This window comes from Sorex araneus, chromosome 5, assembly GCF_027595985.1.
Source record: "Sorex araneus isolate mSorAra2 chromosome 5, mSorAra2.pri, whole genome shotgun sequence".
Taxonomy (NCBI): domain Eukaryota; kingdom Metazoa; phylum Chordata; class Mammalia; order Eulipotyphla; family Soricidae; genus Sorex; species Sorex araneus.
Window position 1 is genome coordinate 137,404,935 of NC_073306.1, and position 15,451 is coordinate 137,420,385.

The window sequence follows — 15,451 nt, forward strand, 5'->3', positions numbered from 1 at the left end:
GGCGCACTGGCGCGCGAGGCCGGAAGCGGCGGCGCCAACGGCCCCACCCCCACCCCGGAGCCGCCTTCCCGCGCCCGGCCTCGTCGGGGCTGCGAGCGTCGGTCGGGGCGTGCCGAGGCGGGAGGCCGGGGGGCGCGGCGGCGGCCCTTGTCCATCGCGCCCGGCGGTGAGAGGCCGAGGGGGCCGGGCGGGCGGGCGGGCGGGCGATCGATGGCGCGGGGTGCGCGCGGCGGCCTGTGCGCGTGCGCGGGGAGCGCCGATAGATCGATCGGGCTCGGCGCCTCCATCTTCCCCGGAGCCGAGCGGGAGGCCGCGGGCGCGGACAGACGCGCGGACGGACGCACGGGCAGGTACGGCCCCGCGCGGACCCCGGCCCCCGGCCCGAGCCCGAGCCCGTGCCGTGGGGGTTGGGAGCGGGCCCGGCCCCCTCCCGCGCCGCCGCCTTCCCTCGGGCGCCGGCGCCGCGTTGGCGTGGCCGGCCCGAGCCGTGGCCACGCGGGGCCCAGCGGACGGGGCCCCCGGGCGGCCCGCGCGAGTGTAGACGGACAGTCCGCGCCCCGGCTGCGGGACCCGGCGCCGGCGGTTGCCCCGTGGGTGCGTGCAGCCCCACCGCGGTCCGGCCCCCCGGGCGGGCTGGGCAGCGGGGCCGGGCCGGGGGCTGGGCATCGAGGTCGGGCCGGGGTCTGTGCAGTGGGGTGGGCATCTGGCCGGGCCGGGGACTGGGCAGTGGGGCCGGGGACTGGACAGCTGTCCGGGCCGGGGTCCGGGCAGTGGGGTGGGCAGCTGCCCGGACCCGGGACTGGGCAGCGGGGGGCTCTGGCCTGCGCAGGGCCTTGGGGCGGGCCGCCTGGGCTCCCCCCCACCCCCATCTTCAAGCCCCAGGTCCCGGCGCACTAGATGTGGGCCCTGGGGAGGGGGGGGAGAATTCCCCCGGCCTGAGCCGGGACAGGACCACCTCCGTGATGGGGTTAAGCAAGCTGGGCCGTGGCCGTGGCGCTGGTCAGGAGCATCCCCCCCCCTTTCTTCCCCATTCCCCCCACCCCGGGGGGCTGTGCCTCGAGATTCCCGGCGGAGACGGCTGACTTGAGTGCAGCTTCTCCTCTTCACGGCATCCCGGGTCGCTTCTGCCCCTCCGGGATCCACCCGTGTCAGCACCGCAGTCAGCTCGTGGTCTCCGGGCCGCAGGTCCACTCACGTCCACCTGCTGAAGGGTTTTTGTTCACAGCCTGGAAGCCTGTGCTCGGCTGTATGAGCCTGGGGTGTGCCCAGACACGGGTCAGGCAGAGTGTACCGTTCTCCGGGCTGTTCTTGGTGTCCCGGCCCATCTCTAGCTGTTCTGGTCCTCTCCCGTCTGCCGGGGCTTTCGGGAAATAATTCGCTTTTGGATCTTGGCGGAGCAGCGCCGTTCGCTTAGCGTGGCCTTTTCGCCCTCGTGCTTTGATTTACCGCCCGAGCATATGCCTCCACAGGTTCACTTGCCTGGAATAATATTTTAGGGATGAGCGTAACATTAGCAAAAACAGCCCAGCTTGTGGGAACCAGAGTTTCTACACACCCAACAATAACAGCTGTTTTACCTATTACAAACACCAGACTGTTTTCTTAACAGAAGAAATGGGAGGTTCTGGATAGCAATAAAGAATTAAAAAGTCCCAGGTGGGTGGTTTGGCAGAGATGGAAAGCTGTTCCGCCGTGATTGCCAGCGGGCGTGATTTGAATAACTGCGCGCCAGGTGCTGCGGGCATTCTCTTCCGTTCCCTCTGGGGGGTGGCGGTCTCAGACCGAGAAGCTGGGAGGCCGCCTGAGCCAGGCGGGGCCCTGGGCCCTCCCCCATCCCGCTGCTCTCTCCTGCAGGGAACTGTCTTCGCCTTCTCCACGATGTACAGGACCAAAGTGGGCTTGAAGGACCGGCAGCAGCTCTACAAGCTGATCATCAGCCAGCTGCTGTATGATGGCTACATCAGCATCGCCAACGGGCTCATCAACGAGATCAAGCCGCAGTCCGTCTGCGCGCCCTCGGAGCAGCTCCTGCACCTCATCAAGCTCGGTAGCTCGCGACACTGCTCGAGGCTGTCGGGATTCCCCGGGATGGCGGGGAGGGAGGGGGTCTGGTGTCTCGCTTGGGGCTAGCTGGAGTAAACAGCTTCCAGGGCCAGAGGGCTCGCGGTGGACTCCAGTCTCGGTGCTCCACATCAGATGCGTGGTTAGGGCACCGGCCCCTCCGTGAGAACATCTTGTGCAAATGGAGATGGGTTAGTCGGCTGACACCTAGGGACAGGATGGCAGGGGACACGCATGTTGGTTTCGCCCTCTACCAAGCTGGGTCTGGGCTGAGACTTTGCAGTGGCGCCATAAAGATTACCCTAAGGAAAGGAGTGCACAGGAAATGCCCACCGGCGTGCAGTTACAGTTGTTCCTGTCTGCACAGGCCTCTTGAATCCAGTTTATTGGACTGGCCAGATGGCTTCTAGGTGACTAAATTGACAGGTCACAGGTTGCTCTGCGGTAGCACTACTGTCCCATTGTTCATCGATTTGCTCGAGCGGGCACCAGTAGCGTCTCCATTGTGAGCTTCTTGTGACTGTTTTTGGTATATCAAAAATGCCACAGGGGCTTGCCCAGCTCCCCGAGGGGGACGGCTCTGTAGTGTGGCTCTAGACGTACTTTCAAGAAAATGCAGCAGGAGTCCAGAGTGATGGGGCAACTGGCCAGGTGCTCGCCAGCGCACAGTGGGCCTGGGCCCAGTCCTTGGCGTCCCGTGTAGTCTCCTGAGCTCAGGGCTAGGAGTGACCGCTGGGCACTGGGCGTGGTCAAAAATACCCCAAAAGAAAAACATGCGCAGGAGCGAAGTCAAGGGCTCATAGTAGTTACCGGTCCCAGAGTGATGCATGAGCGGCTTCATTTCCTCGTATTAGCTGACAGTGTTTATACCTACTCCTGTACTAGTTCAGGCACTACTTTGTGCCTGAGGTTATTTAATTTCAGCAGCTGTTTTTGGTCATTGAAATATCAACATCCTTTTTGAAATGTTTCCTTAGTTTGGTGTCAACAATGTATCTGATTTTTGTTCCTTTGCTGTTGCTTGGGCCACACCGTCAGAGCTGACTCCTGGCAGCACGAGGTGCTCGGGCCGGATGTGGTGCCCGCATCAGTGCGAGGCGAGCGCCTCCTCGTCTGTACTAGCTCTCTGGCTCCGAGTGGCCTGGGTGAATCAGCTCCCTAAAGTTGCTCAGCGCTAAGAGTGTTAAACTCTGAAGGGAGGCGGGTAGGAGATAGTCCCGTAGACACACACGCTTTGCTCACTGGAGGCGCATGTTCCACCCCGGCTCCATGGGGTCCCTTGGAGCACTGCAGAGTTTGGCTCGGAAAGAAGCCCAAACAGATCTGGAATAGGAAGTGATGGACAACTTCAGGGCTGCTGGGTTTTCATGTTTTGCAGTTGAAGCTAAAGTCCGAGTTTCCAGGCTGCTTACCGTGCAGTCACTGTGCGCGCCGCCCCAGAATCAGGCTGAACACGCGGTCTCAAGGCCAAACTATCCACTCACCAGTTCGGTGCCAGGCCCCTCGAGGAGTAGGACTGGACCTGGGCTCTGCCCTGGGAGGCAGCGTGCAGTACCCGGCTGCAGTTCCAGGCCCCTCCTGCCTCGTCTGGCCCAGACCCCCCAGTACCACCAGGCTCCAGTCCCCAAGCCTACGTGTTGCATGGACAGCGCAGAAGCACCAGGTCACCTGGGCACTGCCGGGGGCAGAATGGATCATAAGTTCAGCGGTGATGAGCGTTTCTCAGGGCAGATGCTGGGCAGGCCGAAGTGTGTCTTCTGCGGGAGGCGGGTTTGGTCCCAGCACTCGAAGGCCTGTCCCCTGCCAGTACACACCCTGGGGTCGCCCCAGGTGCTGCCGAGTGAGACCCCCAAACACACACACACACACACACACACACACACACACACACACACACAAAAGGATTATTTTCCATGCCTCTCCTTGCTCTTCTCAGGAATGGAGAACGATGACACCGCGGTTCAGTATGCCATCGGTCGCTCCGACACGGTCGCCCCGGGCACCGGGATCGACCTGGAATTCGATGCGGATGTCCAGACCATGTCTCCAGAAGCTTCCGAATACGAGACATGCTACGTCACCTCCCATAAGGGCCCCTGCCGCGTCGCCACCTACAGTCGGGACGGCCAGCTGATCGCCACCGGCTCCGCCGACGCGTCCATCAAGATCCTGGACACGGAGAGGATGCTGGCCAAGAGCGCCATGCCCATCGAGGTGGGCGTCACCCTAACCGCCCGGCCGGCGCGTGTCCGGGGCCCGCCTCTTACTCCGGGCTCTCTCTGGTCTAGGTCATGATGAATGAGACCGCACAACAGAACATGGAGAACCACCCGGTGATTCGGACTCTCTATGACCACGTGGATGAAGTCACCTGCCTCGCCTTTCACCCAACAGAGCAGATCCTGGCCTCCGGCTCCCGGGATTACACGCTGAAGTTGTTTGATTATTCCAAGCCGTCCGCCAAGAGGGCCTTCAAGTACATTCAGGTCAGGAGTGTCAGGAGGGGGCGCTCTGCTTCTCCTCGCCTGCCGCGGGCTGCTGGGGTAGGAGCACTGCAGGGGGAGGCTGCGACGAGGGCAGCACGCTTGGCTGGGACCGCTGCAGGCGGCGTCTTCCTTAAAGGGCTACACCCGGTGCTGTTACCTGGGTTTGGGGCCCTGCGACAGGCGTCCTGGGTTTTCTGTGGGTCTTTGCACAAGCTGCGTTCGCCACCTCGTCTAAGCTCACCAGTGTTTGTTGGCCAGCAGTAAAGCTCCCATCTGTGGTGTGCTGTGGGCTATTTCGTTAATACTCCGCCCGGCACAAACAGTTTCAGAAATCTGCTCCCCGACAGGAAGCCTTCATCTGTCTCAGAGCCGAGTAGCCGCTGGCCACTGGTAGAGTCTCCAGATGGCGGCAGGTTCGCATTTGCATTGGGGTTAGTTGTTGCTCGGGCCCAGGGTGTGGCTCAGTGGAGCAGGTGCCCGGGTGTCTGTGCCCGACACTCCCTGAGGTGTGTCCCTAGTGACGGTTCTCGCCTGTCTTGCAGGAAGCGGAGATGTTGCGCTCCATCTCGTTCCACCCTTCCGGGGACTTCATCCTGGTGGGGACGCAGCACCCCACCCTGCGGCTGTACGACATCAACACGTTCCAGTGCTTCGTCTCCTGCAACCCTCAGGACCAGCACACGGACGCCATCTGCTCCGTGAACTACAACCCCAGCGCCAACATGTACGTGACCGGCAGCAAGGACGGCTGCATCAAGTTATGGGACGGGGTTTCCAACCGCTGCATCACGACCTTCGAGAAGGCGCACGACGGCGCCGAAGTGTGCTCTGCCATTTTTTCCAAGAATTCCAAGTACATCCTGTCGAGTGGAAAGGACTCTGTGGCCAAGCTCTGGGAGATCTCCACGGGGCGGACCCTGGTCAGATACACAGGTAGGCGAGGTGGGGGCGCCCGGCTCCCGGGAGCTCCAGGCAGTGGATTGATGTGTAGGGCAGGTGGGGGGAAGCCCAGGCGTGGAGGGGGGGTGGGGGCCGAAACGGAACCTGTGTCTCCCTCTGCCCTTCCTGATGCATCACCCCTCCCCGTTCTGTTCCCCCGAACCCGGTGAGCTGTTCAGAAGCGCAGAGATGGGGGGTCTGGGAAGGAAGGGCTGAGAGGGGAACCGGGACCTGTTCCTCGAAGGGGCAGGTGGACCCCAGATGAGGCCCGGCGTGTTCTGGACTTGGAAGGGGGACGAGCCTCTCGGGGAAGTCCACTCCACCCAGTTCCTGTTTCGTCCCTCACCCTCGGCGGGGACACCTGTTCCTGGGAGCACTTTCCGGGCGAACTACACTCAGTTGATCTGTCACTGGCGGTGTCCGAGCCTTGTTCTGTGATGAGGTCTGGGGTTGGTTAGAATCCCGTGTGATCCTGTGCCTGGTTGCAGCAGGAAGCTGTCTGCTGCTCCGTGCTTCTCTGCGGTGACCGTCCAGTTAGAGTTTGCAGGTTTGGGTTGGTGTGTTTTGGGTTTTGCTTTCGGGTCACACCTGGCCATGCTCAGGGCATACTCCTGACTGCACCCAGAAACCACGGCCGGCCATGCTCAGAGACTGGGTGGCAGCGTGCCGGGCACGCCTGGCCCTGCTCTCCTCTGGCCCCGCAGAGTTTGAGCCGCTGACCCCAGGGAGCAGCATGGCCTTACGTCCCTCTCGCCTCCTCGGCTTCCTGCCCCTTGAAGGCCTTCTCCGGGGGGCTGGGGCGTGGCTCGGAAGGAGTCCCGGGCACTAGTCCCTGACGTTGCTCTCAGGGCCGCGGGGAAGGGGTCGCCCCCGGCGTCAGACGGTGCCCGAGCACTGCCAGGAGTGATCCCTGAGCACAACTGGCCGAGTCCCAGAAACAGAATGAAAGGATCACGTGCTTCGGCCAGAGCCTTCCAGCGCAGGGCCAGCTGACCCATCCCCCAGCCCCCCTTGACAACCCTCTGCGTGTGACGTGAGCGGGACGTGCTCGTGAGCCTGTTTTCCTGGTGACGGGCTCGGCAGCCCGGCCAGCACAGGCTCCGGCTACTCTGCGTGGTTGCTGCCCTGTGGGTGCTGGGGGGGTCGTGTGCTTCTGTGGTGGGTTTCGGTGAAGATTTGAAATCTTCATATAAGCTTTTCTGATCTTAGAATGCGGAATTCTATTTTCCTATTTACTGATTCGTACAGGCCGGCACATTTACATCTCTGCCATTTGACAGCTATGATTCCAGAGGGTTTTTTTAAGAGGCCAGAGCACAGTGGGTAGCACACAGCTGACCCCGGTTCGATCCCTGGCATCCCATATGGCCCCTGATACCACCAGGAGGAACCCCTGAGCCTTGCCACGTGTGATCCAAAGAAAGGGGGTGCAAAAGGGAGTCACAGGCTGCTGAGGGGCAGGGAAGGCAGTGGGGGGAGGTGCCTGACTCGTGGCTGGCGCCAGTGCCCCCCTCAGCACCGTCCTGACATGCGTGTCACCGGGCATGTCCCAAACCCCTCCCCCCAAAAAGTAAAAGATAATTAGACGCAAACCGACATGAATTTGAAAGGGTCCGGCCCGGCTCTCGGCAGGGAGTGGAAGGCCGTGCCGGGAGCCCCACGGTGACCCACAGCAGCCTCGTGAGTAGGTGCCGTGCGGCACGGAAGGCTTGTCAGGCCCTGTCGCTAGTAGGGTCGTGTCCAGCTCTGCCGCCAGGTTGTGTTTCTCTCTGGTAAGCTGTGCCCGCCTGCCCGATGCCACTGCAGTGAGGGGGGATGGCGCGGTGTGGCCTCTCGGTGGCCGGCCCGGGGATGCGGGAGAGGGTGTCCATCCAGATGCGCTGGGTCCGAGATCACTCGGCAGTGTTTTCCTGCATTGTGCTTTTCACAAGACACAGAGCTCAGGTTGACAGTTCTGAGGAGGTGCCAGGCTCCCTTTTGGAGACGAGCCGTTCCTGCCCTCCAGTAAGGCTGTCCTGGGGCGCTGGGTCCCCGAGGAAATCGTGTGTGTTCCGCAGAGAAGCGTCAGGACAGCCGCTGGGCTCAGCCCGGCAGAGAGCAGCCTCGAACGGGTCCCACGGCTGGAGCCCCGGGTCTAAGCTCTGGCTGGGGCGACACACCCTGTGGCCATTTGGCGTTTCCAGTGTGTTCCGGGGTGGGGGGGGCCAGAGTGGGGGATCAGCCCGGGGCGGGCGGGGGCGCACGGCCTCCCTGACGCTCCTCTCCCTGCAGGCGCGGGCCTGAGCGGGCGGCAGGTGCACCGGACGCAGGCGGTGTTCAACCACACGGAGGACTACGTGCTGCTGCCAGACGAGCGCACCATCAGCCTGTGCTGCTGGGACTCGCGCACGGCCGAGCGCCGCAACCTGCTGTCGCTGGGCCACAACAACATCGTGCGCTGCATCGTGCACTCGCCCACCAACCCCGGCTTCATGACCTGCAGCGACGACTTCCGGGCCCGCTTCTGGTACCGGCGCTCCACCACCGACTAGCCGCGCCCGGGAGCCACGCCGAGACGCCGTGTGGACCGTGGTGTGGAGTCGGGGCGGCAAGGCTGGAGCCGCCAGCCCGCAGGGCCGCGTCCCCCGGCCTGTGGGACAGGACTCGCAGCGACGGAAGGGGCCCGGTGCTCTCCATGCGCCGCCGTCCCGGCCGGCTCTGATGACGCGCTGCGGGCGCCTCGTCCTGGTGATAAAGCGTCAGTCCGAGCCTTGCGCGTCGCCCGTCCTCACTCGGTCAAACCAGCGGCGATCCCAACCTGCCCGCGCGGTGCGTCCGGGCAGTGGTGGGAAACGGGCCTGGGAACAGCGACCTGTGGGAACCAGACGGACAGACCAACCCAGCTGCTGCCCGCCCTCGAGAAGCCTTCCTGCCCAGTGGCACTTCCTGGGCCGCTTTTCCGTCCGCTCTCCGGTTCCTCCCCACTGGCGCCCTGCACTCGCTGAGGAAGCGCGTGGCGAATCGACGCGTTTAGGTTTTTGTCAGGAAGCAGCCGGGCAGACTGCCTCTCGCCCTCCAGCAGGCGGCAGGGTTTGGGTGGCGTGGCTGGCGGTGACCCCCCAGCCCCCCACGAGACAAACCAAACATGGATACCTCACGGCTAGGCAGGGAACCTAGAAGCGCAGTCTGGGGTCTTTGACTGACGTTCGGAGTCGTTGGGGGAGAAGGTGGATGGTTTCCTGTTGCGGGAGGGAGTTCTGTTCGTCCGCTCCGGTCCCGCAGGGCCGCCTCAGCGCTCCGGCGTGGAGAGCCGCCTTTCGTGTTCCACTTGTTCAATCACAGGGTTTTGTTGCACATTAAAGAGCTGTATTTTTGGTCCACGGTGAGTGTCAGTTTTAATTTTGTGTCCTGGTTCTCTGCTATTTGATCTTGGCCGTTTAATCTTCCTAATATTAAAAGAAACCTACTGAGTGTAAACAAGCCACTTTGAACCCAGAAACAAACGACCACCTCCAAAAGTCCCCGTTTTTTTCTGACGCTCCTTTTGCCTCCTGCCTGTTGACTCGGGTGGTCCCCGAGTCTGCATGTACTCCGCGCGGTGCCGAGTGGCCCCAAGCACTCCCGTCCCCTGAAGCCTGTCCCGTCTCTCTCACGTCTGCGCTTCAGGACTTGGACCCACAAGATCAAGATACTTCATGTTTCCAAAAAATAGGCCTTTTTTCCCTTCTGAAAATCATGGGGCCGAAGCGATAGAACAGCGGACACGGCACTTGCTGACCCGGGCTCAGGCCCCGCTCCCCACAGGGTCCCCCTGGATATCACCACCAAGGACCCAAAAACTTTTGAAAATCAACATTGCAGCTTTGAGCTGGCGTCAGGCCGGGGGTCCTGCATGGCCTGGTTTCCCACGCCACCACTAACGGCCTTGCGAATGCGGGCACGAAAGACGAGAACTTGTAACTTCCTGTTGTCGTCCAGAGGCGTGATTTCCTGGCGCTGAGCAGTGATACAGCTGCTCTGCACACGGCTGACCTGCCCCAACACCCCACACAGTCCCCCGAGCCCCACCAGGAGTGGCCCTGAGCACAGAGCTAGGAGTAAGCACTGCCAAAAAAAAGTTTAAAAGATACATTTTTTTTTTTTTTTTGGGTCGCACAGGGGTTACTCCTGGCTCTGCACTCAGGAATTACTCCTTGCCGTGCTCAGGGGACCATATGGGATGCTGGGACTCGAACCCGGGTCATCCACAAGGCAAACACCCTACCCGCTGTGCTATCGCTCCAGCCCCAAAGATATATGATTTTTAAAATAAAATTTTTATATACAATTACAGCTAGTTTGGGGTTTGAAGTTTTGAGTGCTTCCATATTTGAACCCAATTCCAAGCACGTACTTCTCAAATTATCTTTTGTTCTAGAAGTGTGATTTTTTTTTTTCCTTTTTGGGTCACACCCAGCAATGCACAGGGGTTATTCCTGGCTTTGCACTGAAGAATTTCTCCTGGCGGTGCTCGGGGGGACCCTATGAGATGCTGGGAATCAAACTCGGGTCAGCCATGTGCAAGGCAAACGCCCTCCCGGCTGTGCTGTTGCTCCAGCCCCTAGAAGTGAGATATTTATAGCAGCGTAATCTAGAGCTGCTCTTCCTGTGGGGTCTGGTTTTTAAACCTGGAGCATCTTTTTTTCATTTTTTGAGACCATCCAAACCTGGGGAGGGGGAAGGAGTTCTTGAGCAAGAACCACCGGGCAGTGCAGGACCCAAACGCCTCGTGGAGGCTGAGTGGACAGCAGCCTGCTCCCGCGGCGGGCAGCGCCTGGGCCTGGAGGATGGGCTCGGTCCCGACCCCAGGGACTTGCCCGAGGGCCGACCTCACACTCCCCACCGGCTCCGAGAAAACAGGCACCGACAGCCCAGAATGTTCTCTGGAAAGCCCTGCCCGGGCCCCACTGCTCCACATAGTCGGGGACATGGCGTCTGAATCAGACCGTTGGGAGAGAGAAAACGCCTTCCGCGTCTGAACGGGAGCCGGGATCAGAGGCGTCTGGGCACCGAGTAGCTTAGAGCCTGAGAAGGTGCCGGAAACCAGCACAGCCTTCCGGAGCCTCCCTGCTCTGTCAGGCCCTTTCTACAGCTTTCTCCCGCCTACCCGGGCGTCTCCACCCTGACGCCTCTCCACCTCTTTGCTCCTTTTGGCTGCTCAGCCCTGGGGCCCCTTGCTGTGGCATCCTTCCCTCCCGGAGTTACCTGAGTCTGCAACAATCAGCTCTTTCCTCCACTCCCTCCCCGTCCTTTCCCGCCTTCCCACCTGCGGCAAATGATAGCAGCTGCAGATAAGATAAATATGTTGGCAATTCTTAAAATTTGACTTGGCGGAAGAGTCCCTTTAGGGCTGGAAAGCTAGTACAGCCAGGAGGGGCTCGGTCCCTGCATCCCATCAGGAGTACTTCCTGAGCATCGTCGATGCGCCCCGCCCCCCCCCGCCCCACTCCCCAAAACAAGGGTTTCTTGACCAGTTTGCACACTCTCCTCTGGAGGTCAAGCCTGCCTGATAGTTTATTTCGTTACTGGGGGGCTGGCAGGAAGAGGGGCCGGGAGTAAGGGATCCCAAAGTCGGGCACAAACACGCACGCACACAAGCACAAACGCACACGCACAAACATGCACGCACACACACACACAAACACGCACAAACGCACGTCCCTGGGCCGAGGCCTGAAGTTGTGCTTCCCTGATGCTCGGAGAGCTGAAAAGCGCAGAAAGCAGCGTGGAAGGTCACAGCCAGGGGCCGGACGGATGGTCGCACAGGCAGGGCGCTGGGGACCCTGAGCCCAGAGTCAGGACTCAGCCCTGAGCACCGCCAGGTGGGGCCCAAAAACAGAAAGATCCAATCCCAGCTTGTGTGCAGCAGCCGCCCCGCGTCCGCGACCACGAGGGCTGTGCAGCAACGTCCACGGCAGACTCGGCCACGGCGCTGTTCCCCATAGCACGTTTTTCCCAAGAAGGGGGAAGTAACGTCACACAGGGTTGCCTAGGGTTTAGTTCCCTTAACCTAATCTCTTCCGGCTTTCGCTGGGCTGTTAGGAAAGCCACTGACTTCCTAGAAGGGTCGCATGCAGGTGGGGGAGTCCCAGGGGCTGGCGGCCAAGGGTCAGGTTGTTTCATTCAGAAAAACGACGGCACGGTCGCATGCCAGGCTGAGAAGCGGGCATCCAGGTGGGTTATTCCTGGCTGAGCGAAGTAGCTGGAAAATGAGGCTCTGAGGTCGAGCTCAAGCTTCTGCCTGCAGTGGAAACCCTGTCACGAACGCACATGCACAAACACAAACACGCACAGACATGCACACACAAACGCACATGTGCACAAACGCATGCACACACAAACACATGCACAAACAGACACAAACATGCACACATGTACAAACGCACACATAGACAAGCACGCATGCACACAAGCACAAACGCACGTGTACAAATGCACGTACACACGGATCAGCACGTGCTCACCTTCCCCACGGAGGGCCCCTGCAGCCAGGAAACGAAAACTCCCAGCTCAGCTGGATGTGGTCTTCTGAGTTGGTTTCTGTTTTTCCATGGGGGTGGGGGGTGCAGGAATGGCCCTGGTGGCCCGCAGCACCATCGGCGTGTGCCCTAGTGTCACACAAGCAGCCCCTGTACACCCACACACACACCCACACACAAACACCAGTTCTTTTTCAATGTTTCATTGTTCCTCCATCACACACCGTGGCCTTGAGCACGTTTTTCCTGCTGCCCACGTCAGTGGCCCGAGCAGGGGTGCGGGATCTGGGGGAGGCGGGCGCAGGGAGTCTGCGAGGTGAGAGGCGCCCAGACCACCGTGAGCCTCTCTCGGCGTGAGAGCGCCTCTCCCGAGCCTGACTCGTGTGGCGCCGGCCCCCGTGCCAGGGAAGCTGCCGGGCTTGTTACCTGCCGGGCCGCTCGTGCCGCCCTCGCTGCCCGCACCCCTCCGCGTGTCCCCTTCTCTCGGACGGTTCCGGAGTGGGTCTCGGCTGGTGTCGCCTCGGAGCGGCAGAGGGTCGGTGTCAGAGGGGGGCTTTCGAGACTCACCGTAACCCCACAGGACCCAGAAGCAGCTACCGAGCGTGTCGCTGGTCCCGTGCCTACGGCAGCAGGATCCGCACTCAGGGCCCGTGCGGGACAGGACCGTGGCTCCTGGGGGCGGCCCTGCCCGTTCCTCGGCCCTCCGCTGGCCCAGTGTCCAGGGGTCACTGCACCTGCAGCTGTGGTCACGGCTGGGCTGCAGTGCTCGCTGGGCCCTGCCCACTTACAGTGCAGAGCTGGGCAAGAAGGGGCCGGGCTCCCAGAGACCCCGGCCCTGTGACGGCCCCTGCCTCACTGTTCTTTCCTTTTTGATCACTGGCACGGACTCCACAGGTCCCTTGCGTGGGCGCCATGGGGGCCCTGCATGTCTCCCTTGGAACTCTTTTATTTTTGCTTTTTGGGTCACACCCGGCGATGCTCAGGGGATCCTCCTGGCTCTGCACTCAGGAATCACTCCTGGCAGTGCTTGGGGGACCCTGTGGGATGCTGGGAATCGAACCCGGGTCGGCCACATGCGAGGCCAACGCCCTCCCCGCTGTGCTATGGCTCCAGCCCTCGCTGGCGACTCTCACGTCTCTCTTCATCTTTCCTGTCTTTGGGGGGCGGGAGCAGAGTGTTGGGTTTTGGAGTCACATTCCTACTCCTGGCTCTGTGCTCCGAAGTGACCCCCGGCTGCACTTGGGCGACCCTAAGCGGGTTGACTGGTGAGTGCCTTAGACCCCCGGGACCGCCTGGCCCAGCCCCCGGCAAACGTGTTCGCAAGAAGCAAGTGGTCCCAGCTGCCCTGAAGGGACCCCACGCTGAGGAGGGGGCATCCCGGCCCAGCGCCCTGTCCCCACGCGGAGCTCTTCACGGTGCCCTGACAGGGGACACCCAGGCGGGGTCCACATCCCCGGGAGAGGACCAGCACCCCGGCCGTGAGCACTGTGGGTGCAGGAAGCAGCCGGGGAGAGGGTTTGAGCGTGGGCCGGGCGCAGGGTGGGTGCGGCTGGTTCCGAGCGAGCGTGTGTCGGGCTCTGAGCTAGGGAAAGGAAGCGGCGAGAGAACCTTTGGGGTTCGTGTGGGCGTGGCGGGAGCAAGGTGGGAGCAACCAAGACTGAGCTGAGGTGTTAGGAGAGAGGAAGTCATGAAATTGCTAGTAAGTGGTGGGCATGGAGAGAGAGCATCACCCTGAGAGAGATGAGTCAGAGAGAGAGGGGCATACACAAAAGGACGGCACTCGCTTGGGGGGTATAAAATAACACAACATGAGGGGGCTGGAGCAATAGCACAGCGGGTAGGGTGTTTGCCTTGCACACGGTCGACCCGGGTTCGATCCCCGGCATCCCACATGGTCCCCCAAGCACCGCCAGGAGTAATTCCTGAGTGCAAAGCCAGGAGTAACCCCTGAGCATCGCTGGGTGTGACCCAAAAAGCAAAAAAATAATAATAATAAATAAATAAATAAAATAACACAACATGAGACCGACGCCCAAGGACAGTGGACACCAGGGCCAGGAGGATTGTCCATGGCTGGCAGCCTGCCTCACGGGCTGGGGGAGAAGGCAGCTGGGGTAGAGGAGAGATCACTCAGTCAGTGATGGTTGGAGGGATTATTCGGGATGGCACGTGTGTGCTGAAAGTGGATAAAGGACCGAGCATGACGGCCTCTCAGTACCTGTATTGAGTATGGAGGCGGTGGGGGGACCTTGAAGCAGGGGGTATACTGGAAAGATTGGTGGTGGGAATGTGCGCTGGTGGAGGGATGGGTGTTCGATCATTGTGAGATTGTAACCCAAACATGAAAGCTTGTAACTGTATCTCAGTGATTCAACAATAAAAAAAAAAAGAAGACTGGGACTGGAGCGATAGCACAGCGGGTAGGGCGTTTGCCTTGCACTCGGCCGACCCGGGTTCAAATCCCAGCATCCCATATGGTCGCCTGAGCACGGCCAGGGGTAATTCCTGAGTGCAGAGCCAGGAGTAACCCCTGTGCATCGCCAGGTGTGACCCAAAAAGCAAAAAAAAAAAGAAGAAGAAGACTGAGCTGCGTTTGCTGTGCTCCTAGAACTGTCCTGAGCCCTGAGTCCAGCACCGTGAGTCTGAGACGCCCCCGCGGCCCCCGGGCTGGGGCAGGGCCAGTTGCAGGGCGCAGGGAGCCGGCAGCGCCGTGGGGCTGGGACGGGGCCTGTCCATCCGGGGCCGGCTGTGGGCGTCGCTCGAGTGACCGGGTGGGTCCCCGGCTCCTCAAAGCAGGAACTTCTCCCCGAAAGCACAAGCGCGGGAGGTTCTTTTCGGGCTTTTTTTTTTTTTCTTCTTTTTTTTTTTTTCTTGCTGCTTCTGTGGTTTCACGGAGCAGATGTGTGACTGTCGTAGCCGACTCAGCATCGGGAGCCGGGGCTGGCGGGGTCCCTGACCCTCTGCGCGCTGAGCGCTCCCTCCAGAACACCGGCAGCTGGCCGGAGCGTGGGTCAGCCTCTGTGGAACTTGCTTTCTGAGAAGCGGCGGCTGGCCGGCCGTGACGTTGCATAACGGACGCCTGCAGCCCCAGATAGCCAAGGGCCAGGGGCCGGAGCACCAAGGGAGCTGCCAGCAGAATGGACCGGGCGCCCCAGGTGAGCTGGGGCGGGGTCAGGGGGTTCTGATGGGGACCCCCATGCAGGGCCACAGCTGTGTTCTGTGTGTCGCCTGACACCAGATGGCCCAGGGGAGCGGGTGTCAGCTGGGAAAGTTGGAGGGAGGGAAACTGGGTCTGACAGAAAGACAGACAGAGCCTCTCGAGAGCAGCCGCCCGCTGTGCCGCGGCCCCCCAGGCCCGCCTCGGGGGGATGCGCCCTTGGCCCACCCTGACTGCTCTTCCTCTGGAGCCCGAAGGCGCCGGGTCCCCCTCCTGGCGGGTCAGCACCCTCCTCCAGAACAGGACCCGGC

The 15,451-nt window shown here is 61.4% G+C and overlaps 1 protein-coding gene across 2 annotated transcripts; it reads left to right on the forward strand.

Moving 5' to 3' along the window:
* The first annotated feature begins 48 nt into the window (after nucleotides 1-48).
* CSTF1 (cleavage stimulation factor subunit 1) lies at nucleotides 49-8,845 on the forward strand. 2 transcript variants are annotated; one of them, XM_055140386.1, is made up of 6 exons: nucleotides 49-166; nucleotides 1,855-2,047; nucleotides 3,998-4,275; nucleotides 4,350-4,547; nucleotides 5,090-5,480; nucleotides 7,758-8,845. In XM_055140386.1, exons 2-6 carry the CDS (start codon nucleotides 1,879-1,881, stop codon nucleotides 8,015-8,017), a joined length of 1,296 nt encoding a protein of 431 aa, XP_054996361.1. In that variant the 5' UTR covers nucleotides 49-166; nucleotides 1,855-1,878; the 3' UTR covers nucleotides 8,018-8,845. The 2 variants fall into 2 exon arrangements, with proteins under 2 accessions (XP_054996361.1, XP_054996360.1); XM_055140385.1 differs by lacking the exon at nucleotides 49-166 and adding an exon at nucleotides 194-350.
* Nucleotides 8,846-15,451: the final 6,606 nt, after the last annotated feature.

Coding starts and splice junctions, on each gene's coding strand:
- CSTF1 (XM_055140386.1), top strand. CDS start 1,879: ATGTACAGGACCAAAGTGGGCTTGAAGGACCGGCAGCAGCTCTACAAG. Junction 2,048..3,997: donor CCTGCACCTCATCAAGCTCG/GTAGCTCGCGAC, acceptor TGCTCTTCTCAG/GAATGGAGAACGATGACACC. Junction 4,276..4,349: donor AGAGCGCCATGCCCATCGAG/GTGGGCGTCACC, acceptor TCTCTGGTCTAG/GTCATGATGAATGAGACCGC.